Source organism: Equus przewalskii, chromosome 7, assembly GCF_037783145.1.
Source record: "Equus przewalskii isolate Varuska chromosome 7, EquPr2, whole genome shotgun sequence".
Taxonomy (NCBI): Eukaryota; Metazoa; Chordata; class Mammalia; order Perissodactyla; family Equidae; genus Equus; species Equus przewalskii.
Genome location: NC_091837.1, coordinates 57,258,853 through 57,269,429, shown reverse-complemented (window position 1 = coordinate 57,269,429; position 10,577 = coordinate 57,258,853). Strand labels below are relative to the sequence as shown.

Here is a 10,577-nt window from a genome sequence, read left to right as displayed (position 1 = left end):
AATAACCTTAAGACCTGAAGAAATACCACAGTGTAAAAATATGAGGGATGTTTGCTACAAAGCAGGAAGTGTGTACTTAACTTTTTTATTATCTGAAAAAGAATACATTTCAGTACTAGGCTCATTTCTACTGAATATCATAACATTATACATTAACATGTTATTACCCTTTAACAACATTTAATTTACACCAAGTCTTGATAAAATAGTTACAAAATACCACAAGAAACCTGTTTAAGAAATTAAAACTTGGCAAGCTAAAAGGTTCAACTTTTTTTTTTCCAATGGAAAGAGAGAAAAAGACATTTGACCAATTAACTTCAGCTGGGCCTTTCATTTTTGTTACACTCCTAAACCCAACAGAGAAAGCAGCCAGACCTTAGCAAATGCACCTTCTGTGTAAGCCCTGCCTACACAAGATGTGGGGTCCGGGTCAGACTTTGGGCGGTGGGTGGGGGGCCTGCCCTTGGGCAGTTTTATGATCTGAAGTCCTGGTGCTCTCTGAGGGTCCTGCAGGGCTCAGTGTATTTTAAGCTTTGCCTTCCTTTAGGCCATAAAGCCAGAACTCTTCCAATGAACGGAGAATGTGTCTTCTGAGTTCCCAGTTCAGCAAGACACGAGTTGTTAGACATCCAGGGAGATGCTCTGCTCTCACACTTGTGCTGTTTGGCAACCGTGTTAGTGCTGAGAAGTTGGGTCAGTGAATGCTCACTAATGATAGCAGCCAATACGATCATAGTAGCTGTGTTCTGGCAGTTGGGAGGAAGAAGAAGGGTCAGAAATGAAGTTGTGTGTGTGTTTCATTTTAGAGAACTGGCATTTTATAAATTAAATTTAGTGGAATTACATTAACTGACCCCCCGGACTCATAAGACTACACAATATCAGTAGGAACACATTAAATTTTTAGAGATAATCTCAGATTTAATAAAATGGAGCAAACATGTTATTTCATCACTTTCGAACCAGGAGTGATGTGATTAGTAGAGTCCACCCGTGTGCTTTTAAGAAAGATGAATCACATGTCTTCTTGACTATTTGTGCACAAAGAGCTAAGTGTAAGATCTGGTGATTGACAACCCAGGGTTGGTGAATTAAATGGAAACACACGTGTGCTCTGAGCATGAGAGATTTCACAACCCAGGTAATGGCTCAAGGACTTCTATCCAAACATACCCTGTGGAGAAAGTAGTGTAGATGGAGAAAGGTGTCAGTATCTTTGTCTTCTGTATTTTCCCACTTCTCTGCTCTTAAAAGTGCCTAAAGGCAAGTGAATGGAAACTAGCTGCCACAGGATAGTATAGAAACAAAACTGGCCTCTAGGTGGTGCCTGAAAACAGTTTAGGAAAGACTGGCATCCTTCAGGGTGAAGCTCAGTAACCTGCGGGCGCCTGGGCGAAGCCTGCCAACGACTGTCGTCACCTGTTCTACGGTGTCCACAGGAGACTCCCTGGACTGGTTTTAAGACATTTCTTTTTTTCACCTTTTCTTGTGCCTCTAAGTTTTGTATTCCATTTATATCTTATGTCTATAAATCCTCATTGCTTAAGGTCAGCAAACCGGAGTGGGGAAATACTCTTAATCACAGAGCTTCTGCCAATCATAGGTCGTTCTGCCACAAAGCTTCACTTCGAAACATCTGCCCGCTTCCTCCCCAGTTTTCTGCTGGCCCAGCCCTGTCTCATCCAGATGGAGCAGGCTGGACCTGCAGGAACTGGGTTTTTTGTTTCCTGCAAGTGAAATGTTGCCCAAAGCAATATTTTATCTTTATTTTTGGTGAAGTTTTTTCAAAAGGTATCACAGCTGCTACATTTGATATCAAATACCATTCTGTAATTCCTGTTAAAACGTGTCATCAATAAAAACAAAGACCCTCCCCCCCATGCAAATCATCCTAAAATGTGGGTAGATGTGTGAATCCACACAAATAGCCTATTCGTATATACATGCTCACTCCAAAGGAAACCTTTAGCATAAAAATTTAAGAATCTATAAGATCGAGGCCAATTTTAACATATACTTTTTTTTTTATTAAATATGTAAAAAGATAAACGCAAGTCAAGTTATTCACATATTCAGAGACAAAAAACTATTCTACCATGCGACAATAGGTGGGTAATGTAAAATGAATGTGATACATCTGAATAAGACTTTTTCATCTATTAATGTCATTACTTATCTCTATTTATAATTAACAATACATATGTTTACATTCCTTTCAGTTTACATTTAATATATAACAAAAGCTTTATGGTGTACTATTTAGTAAAAGTAATCTGAATGCATATTAAACCTTAATGGAATAATGGAAATACTCACCAGGGAAGGGAAGAGTTCTTGGTTCCCTTCTGGAGTTTACTTCTCTCAGGTCAACAGGGTGTTTGCCTGTGTCTTTTCTTTTTCTGCTTTTCTGCTTAGAAAGAAGACGGGCTCTCTCTCTGCCCCCTGCTTCAATCACTTCCTATCTGACATGAGCAGTGGAAGTGCTATAACCAGCCACGGTGGGGGGGACCAAGAATGCAGTCCAGCTTCTGAGAGGGGGAGCAGAGCACACCCCAAAGGATACTTCTCGGCCCAGCAGGGTGATGCGTGACAAGGGGTCATGGAGGAAAGCATGTCCCGGATGCCAAGATGAGAGAAGGATGGGGTGCTGCCATCGGGAAGAAAGCAGCCCTGGGAAACCGGAGATGGTCTGCACAGAAGCTGGGGTGCAGCCGAAGAGGACTGAGGAACTCAGCTGTTCAAGATTCCCCAAAGCATCAGTGATGTCACAATGTGACGCAGCACAATGGAAGATATTTCAGATGGGGACAGCAAGAGGAATTTGTAGCTCTTCTCCAAATAAATGGTCTGTCCCAAGACTTCAGGAAGGAGGAATAAGTATGACGACTGGGAAAAGTTCTCTTTGCAGGCTAAGGTATCTGGCCAGTGTGTTTACAGCTGAGAAGGTTAGCGATTTTGGGAGGAATGGAGTAGCTGAGTGTCACTAGTGACACTTAAGCAAGTCAAAAGTATCCAGTGGTTTCTGGAGAAGACCCTGCTCTCCATGCATGTGCACCCACATGATGGGAGTTTGGGTCATGATCCACCTGGCACTGGGTATTACTGAGATGTCCAGAGTAGGCAAAGAATGGCCTAGGAACCACTGAAATATGATCTGCATAGAATTATTTACTGTGCCTCTTTACAAGAGCTATCTTTTAAAAAAGGAAACTCAGTGGGTGCAACAGGCTTGGGGTGGGGGTGACAATTGGTTAAGCATGATGCTGCATATAGCACAACCACTACCTGTAACCAGGTGTGGGAGGATGTCACTGCCGAGAGCCAGGCTTTTCAGCCTGAGAGAAATGAGCTGCCGCTGTAGTGCAGAGCAAGCAGGAGAGAGAAGAAAGGGAAACCAAACACCACAGAACATCTGTCCAATTCTGCACAGTGTGCTGTAATAACCTCAAAAATACAAGCAAACTTTTTCACATATAACTCAATAAATACCACTTTGCCGCAAAAGATTTATTTTGAGAAGACTTCTTTTGGTGGAAAGCTTCAATGCCAGACTTTAGAATTAGCAATTCATCAATTAATAAAGAAATTTCAAAGCTTTATGATACATAATTCAGAAATTTATTTTAAGCGTTTAAGAGGAAAGTGGGGTGGGCACACTTGTTTCTTGTTTTCGTTGCACCTGCTAAGTCCAATAACAAGTGAAAGTAAATCTAAAGTTAGAAACCAAGTGAAATGAATGATCCAGGAAGGGATACCATCTGTCAAAGGAAAAAAAAAAGAAGGCAAAGATTTGGAAAGATACTAGGAAAATGTGCAAATATTAGTTAAAAAAATAAGGAATGCTTTTAATTCATTAATGTTTCCTGTATTTCTGAATTGCCATGGTTTAGCAAAGGTCAATGACAAGGAGGGCCCTTGTATTACAGACGGGAAATTTCTTATTCCAGAAGGTACTGGGAATCATGGATTTTTCTGTGCTGTCATTCCAGTGTCAACACCAGACTTCAGAACCATGATTCTCCCTTGGAATTATGCTCCTATTAATAAGGTCTGCAGTCCCAGGCTTCCAGCAAGTGTGCAGCAGGGTGCACAGAACCCTGAAACTCGGGGCTGCACACTCTGAAGTCATTCTTTAGTAGGAGTCCCCTAGTGTGGCGAACAGGATTTGGGCTGAAACCCACACAAGGAGGGAGGGACTGAGGCAGGTGGACCTGTACCTACGCAGACCTCCTCTGGACTGCAGACAACTGATGACAGCTTCTTGGGGAGTGGCTGCCCACCAAAGAGGACCCTGAGAAAGAAAACAGCATGAGAACCAGGGTGGGGGAGAGCAGGGGCAAGTGGTGAGAGGGCCAAATGGAGACGGTGTTTTCCTTGAGTGAACAACATTCTGTGTGGTTGTCTAACATGCTGATGTGCGAACACTGCCGGGCCCTGAAGTCCTAGTTTTGAATCCATTTTTTTTTTTCCCTTTAATGTTGTGAGTAGAGGGAGAAACTGACTCTGTTTTCCCCCATGAAACAAGTCACTGTCATTATGGCTTTCATATCAAGTATCTCTTTCCCTTTGTTCCAATTTATCACTTGACCAAATTTACGTTCAGAGGTTAGACTTGCAAACATCGAAGCACCACAAATGTGTGTGACATCTAGTGACACTGGGTTGAGAAATGCCAATATAAATACCATATATCAAATTACCATTGTTTCACACCAGGATAAAAAGGGGGTGTTGGTGGTGGTGATGGTGGGGTGGGGAGAGTTGCTCTGGAAAGAAATGAAAAGAGCAGAACCAATCTCAAGCAGCCAAGTGGTGAAGTTGAAGGTATGTGACCCCATGATCTCTTGGGTAGGCCGCCGAACGGCCGGCTGCTAATGCGTCTTGGCAAAGGAAATGGGAACCGAGCGCAGTGGCTGGTGTATGTAACAGCGCGTTGATGTTAACGGCAGATTGGGAACAACTGGTTTCTGTTGAGCTTGAGGCCACACATGTTCCAATTCTCCAGAAGAAAAGTTCCCATGCAAAATGGAAGTGTCGAGAGCTGCCACCACGGTTCAGTACTCTTCCTGCTGCTGGGGCTGCTGCTCATGGACCTGTTCCTCTGCTTCCGGCTCTTCAGGGTGGCCCTCCTGCGGGGCAGGGGGAGAAGTTTCAGCTGAAACAGTTTACTGTGCCTGAGGCCACGCAGCGTCCCAGCCCCATTATCACTATGCAGGCAGTGAAGAGCATGGAGTAGGCACAGCTCGCCATGCCAGTGCCTCCTTGCTCCTAGGAGCCAATGCACACACAGCAATGCCTTCGCTTCCCTGTTCCATCAAATGATGGATCATTCTAGAAGCACAGTCATCAGGCTTTACACACCAAACTTTCCTTCTAACCGTTTTGGAAGGAAATCTTCAGAGAACAGATTACATATTTTCCTACCCTCTGTAAAAGAGTAAACCAAACACAATGACTCAAGAGCATCATGTTAGCCTCGGGTGAACCTGTTGTGACACAGCACAGAGCCCGAGGTCCCTGTGGTGTGTCAGATGGTTACACCCATGATGCAGAGGTTCTGATCCGTTCCCTGTCCTGCTGTCATTCTTCTCACCCGGTGCCATGTCTGCTTGAAGTAGACCCTTTGTTATAACCCGTTACTCATATGATGCAGAGAAGCAACATGTTGGAGTGGGGTGGTAAGGAAAGGATAATAATCACGGTTAGTGGGCTGCCCCGGGCAAGGACGCCTCTTCCTCAGGGGAGCTCAGGAGCTTTAGCTCAAGGACTTTGGGACATCTATTTTGGGTGTGTGAGGCCTTTTTTGCTAACTTTCCGTTTACTGACTGGGACCCAGGGGGTTGAGGTGTTCCTCTACTTGGCTCATTCACTTTCCTGAGCCAGTGAAGCACGTCATGAACCATCACGAACACCAACTCCAGGGAACATCAGCCATGGTCACCCTTAGCTGCAAATTCTTTACTTTTGTGACCTCACAAAGAATAATTAGCTCTTGATTACCCAAGCAGAGGGAGTGCGCCTCATCAGTGGGGCCGACTGCTCCCCAGCTCCCTCAGGAACGGGCACTGTTTCTGCGAGACAGTTGGGAGCACACACTGGGACCTATGTATGTGCTTGTCCTCTCGTACTTTGCACACTCACTCCCTTCTTGCCCTGAGCCATCCTCTTCCTATCTGGCCCATATTCTCTTTAGCTGAGGACACGCCTGTCAAGATCCAACTCTAATATGGTAGGATCATCTCCCCGGATCCCTGAGCTGGAGTGATTTCTTTCCCTTCTCCTACAGCACTTGGTCTTCTCCTTGGCTATAAAACTCTGACTTGTAATCTCGTTTGTCTTGACTCTTGTGGCCTCACCCACTGGATCCTGAGGCTACTGAAGTCAGGGATCAGGCCTCATCCATCCGCATCATACTTCACTTACTGTGAATTCAATGCATGCTGTGTCGAGAGGAAGAAATCACAGAGGATGCAAGAATGGATGACCAAGACTACAGCCAAGGTCACATGCTACTTATCTTCTGGAAGGCAGTATAATGTCAAGGTTATAAGCATGGACTCTGGAGTTCATATATTTATGAATGGCTTCACTATTTACAAGCTGGGTGACTTTGGGCATATAACTTAACTGTGCTGTGCCTCAGTTTTCTCATCTGTAAAATGGAGGATATAACGAGTATCCATTTAACAGAGGTTTCAATAAGTTTCACTGATCAATGAATCAATGGAGTCACTGAATTCAAGAGAGGACTCAATGAGTTAAAATAGGTAAAGTGCTTAGAATAGTGTTTGGCAAGTGTGAGCTGTAATTATTACTTCTTGGTGGGAGGACTCTTTGGAATATACTTGAAGTGAAAATAATTTTTAAGAAAGTAGTCTTTTCTGTGACGACAGTAGAAAGTGACAGTAGAAATCAGAAAAGTAGAAAGTTACTGAAGACTTGGGTTCAAATGTAGCACTGTCCCTTACTGGCTGGGCGCCAAAAGACAGAGTATTTAATTATTGTTAGCTCTCCCCAGGCGCATGCCCACACCCCATTCTCACCCCCCAGCACTGCTCGACCTCTGCGATGTGAAGGCCCAAGAGCCTACTCTCTGCCCACATCATGCTGTCCTGTGGGCCCCTCACTCCTTAATTCCTTTACTGCGGGTGTTCTTCGACCTCAGGACCCTGACGCCCTTCACTCCAGCTCTGCCAGCTCATCCCAAGGCCCCTGGACCGTCACTGCAGCATCCTCAGCGAACCGCTATGCCCACTGCTTGGCACACATGAGGGTGGTCCTCTCATGGGGAGGAGGAGAGCACGTCTTGCTGGGATAGTGCAAGAAGGAAGAGTCACTGGCCTCCCTTACTAAGTGAGCTCCTCTTGTCTAGGGGCGAAGGAGGAAACTAATGCTCTAGGAATGGCGGACTGGGAACTGCCATGTGTCTGTTCTGCCACATGTTTCTCCCTGAACCCTCTCTCACTCACTGCCTTTGCGCCGGAATGAATCACTCTTCTAAGCTTTACATCCTTGATCTCGTACTGCAGCTGTGAGTGTGAGCGTGAGTGAGTGTGTGTGTGTTCTCACTGGCTGGCTACACAGCTACCTCTCCAGCCAGGCTCTGAGCCCCATGAGGGTTAGGGATGTTGATTTATTCATCATCCTAACTCTTTCACAGCAGTGTGGTGCCTTCCGTTATCACACTGCTCAGACTGCAGCTGGTCTGAATTGTGCTTTTCTTACATAACTGTTTTTGTGCATGTCAGGCAGCTTGATGGGAAGACCTCAGAAATGGGTATCTGTTTGACGTTTTACAGACAATCTTGTGTGCTCATGTCCCACTTGGGAATTAACTGGGATAATGGAGTCAACCCAGGACTGAAAATCAAAAGACTTAGGTTCCAGTGACTGTGGGCCTGTGACAAGCTGCAGGACCAGAGACCCACTCAATTAGGCCCCGCCTCAGGCCTCCTCTTCCTACCTGTTGAGCAAGCGGGTGGGTGTGGGGCCCCTGTCTACAGTTCTGTGGTCTCCAGCTGGCCGAGGGCAGCTCCCTCATTCACAGGGCACCACCATGATGTCACGCATCTGCAGGAACTGTGGACCCCAGGCCACTGTTACTGGGTAGTATCGGTGTAAAGAGCAAACTTCCCAGGTTACCAGTGGATTGCTAATGCTTGAGGTGCGAATCAAGGCAGTCTGAAAGTCTGGGAACCTATCTGTGATTCTGAGGCAGTGAAGTTACACAGCACGACTGAGAGCTCCCAGCCACAGAACACTGTGCAGGCTCACAGAAAAAACCATGGTCCTTTTCTTATGCGCCATACAAGAATGAAGAACTTAAACGCACACGTAAGGAGAAGGCCAGGCAAAAACTATGCCCAATATGTGACTATGCACTTGAGCGCCACCTACTTACTTAATTCTAATATTTGTGTATCAATCCATCACCTCTTTCTAAATGTTTAGCTGAGAGTGATTGCATTACAGTTCCTTATTCTTATGATAATCATTAGAAAGACAAGCAAGTTGGAAGTCAGTCTTGAAGAAGGCTCTTGGCTGCTGGGGGAGGAAAATGGGGGCATAGGAGGGAGGAGGGGTCTTCTTGATGAAAACCTACTTCCTGGATGGCTTCCTACTTCCTAGATGGACGAGGTCTCATCTACTCAGTTGGCTCACCTGCCACCACCCACACCAGCCGCATCCGGCTGTTCTTTCCTCTCTGCTTTGTTCGTGCTGTTTCCTCTGCCTGAAAAAATACTCTCCCAGTTTTAGCTCTATAACTGTTGACATTCCTAGTCATCCTTCAACATCCAACACAAATGTCATCTTCTCTGTGAAGTCTCTGCTTGTCCCTCTCCAGGCTGTCTTTATTTGCTCCCCACACAAGTTTATTTATGTCTCTATTATCACATTTATCATAATCTGACATATCCTGTTAGTGGTCTCCCTGTCTGTCTCTCTCACTGGGACTGTGAGCTCTTCTGAGGCAGGGGCTATGCTTTCTTTCTGTATACCCAGTGCTTCATCCAATGACAGGAACACAGGCTGTATCTAAAAGGTGTTGGTTGAGGGGGGAAAGTATCTTTAGGTCATTTAACAATGGCTTCCATGACAGTATCTCAGGAAACAAGTGCCTGTCAATATGCAGGTGCACCTCAGCTGACAGATCCACAAGGCAGCAGCTAACCAACAAGTCAGTCTAGATACCTGTGGCCCCAAGTTCAGTACTAAGGGAAAAGATAACAGAATGATAAAGGCACTGGACAGCTGGCTGGCGATCTGCTCTGGAAACTTCCATTAGGTTTCTACAACTGCAAATTGAACTGCCTCTGTTTATTTGCATACTCAAAACTCCCATCTGGATTTCTATATCTCCCAAACATGTTATTCTAGGATTGTTTGACCATAAGAATCAAAGACCAGCCATCACCAAATAAAGACTTAGGGAGGAGGCCTCTCCAGCAAATACCTCCATGTGAAATGTTAATGCAGGGTTCATCTATGTTTAACAGAAGAGCAAGCACTCAATCCAGCTTTTGATTCTTTAGCACCCCTCTTGTCTCCAGGAGAGAGACAACCAGAAATCTCCGCCTCTCAGATGTGCACACACAGTCATACCAATGGCATCACAAAGTACTGGCCTTTCTTCCTAGTGTGCACATCATACCTGCATGTCTACCCAGCACCAAAGCGTGTGAGTGGCCTGAAAACAAGACTCAGTGTCAGAGTCAAGCATGGTGGGGCAAAAGGAGGCTTCCGAGAGTTTGGGGGGTGGGTGCAGCAGCAGAGCAACCTCTGAGCCCATTTTTTCCAAAGCGATGCCTTTCCTGGGCAAGGGGAGAAACTTTTTTTAAGGTTCATGCCCTCAATGACAGAAGCTGGATAAGCTTCTGGGACTCTGCCATAGAAACAAGAGTCCTTATGCTCAGGGAGAAAGGCAAACACTTGAAGGCTTTAAGGTGTCTAGGATGATTCCTTGAACCTCTAGGGGGAGAAGCAGAAACGAGTAGGCCAGCAGCTCCCGAGCCTCTCTGTGTCCTCCTCTGTAAGAAGTGTCGTGTGTGTGCACACAAGCACACAGGCAGTGTATGGAAAACAACCAGCAGGGTCCAGGCACATGGCAGATAGTCCTCCCCTTCTTTCTATATAGACACCAAGGTTTTAAAAGATGGGTCTTGTCACGTTCTAAACAAGGAGACTTGGCATATTCCAGATCAAACAGCTTATTCTCTATAGAAAACTCAGTATAACCTGATGTGTTTCTTTTGGAGTTGTCCAGACACAGGGTTGCATTAGAAGTTATCAAGGAACAAGAAAAATTAAGGTAGCAACTGTGTTGGAAGATTTTGCTCCGGTAACCCACACATGTAGTTTGTCTTACGTCTATTTTCTTTTCCAGATTCCAATTGCCTGGTTACTGTCTCTAAGTCTCTTCTTGGATTTTGGATACTCCTTAGCATACAGTAAATGGTGATGGTGATGCCGCTGTCGCTGTCTGTCTGTCTCTCTCTCGCCTCCTCACTTGTGGTTAGGGTGAGAAATGTAGACAGAGCATGAATGTAATACCTAGCACATGCTAAATGCTCAAT

General features: G+C 45.3%; 1 protein-coding gene across 4 annotated transcripts in view; it reads right to left on the bottom strand.

The window, feature by feature from the left end:
• Window positions 1–2,007: 2,007 nt before the first annotated feature.
• The window catches only part of MAPRE2 (microtubule associated protein RP/EB family member 2), a 147,014-nt gene continuing 138,444 nt past the window's right edge, over window positions 2,008–10,577 (bottom strand). For all 4 annotated transcript variants that reach the window (XM_008529444.2, XM_008529443.2, XM_070629898.1 and 1 more), the window contains one exon: window positions 2,008–5,132. In XM_008529444.2, the coding sequence (XP_008527666.1) occupies window positions 5,058–5,132 (75 nt within the window). In that variant the 3' untranslated portion in view covers window positions 2,008–5,057. The remainder of the gene's footprint in view (window positions 5,133–10,577) is intronic.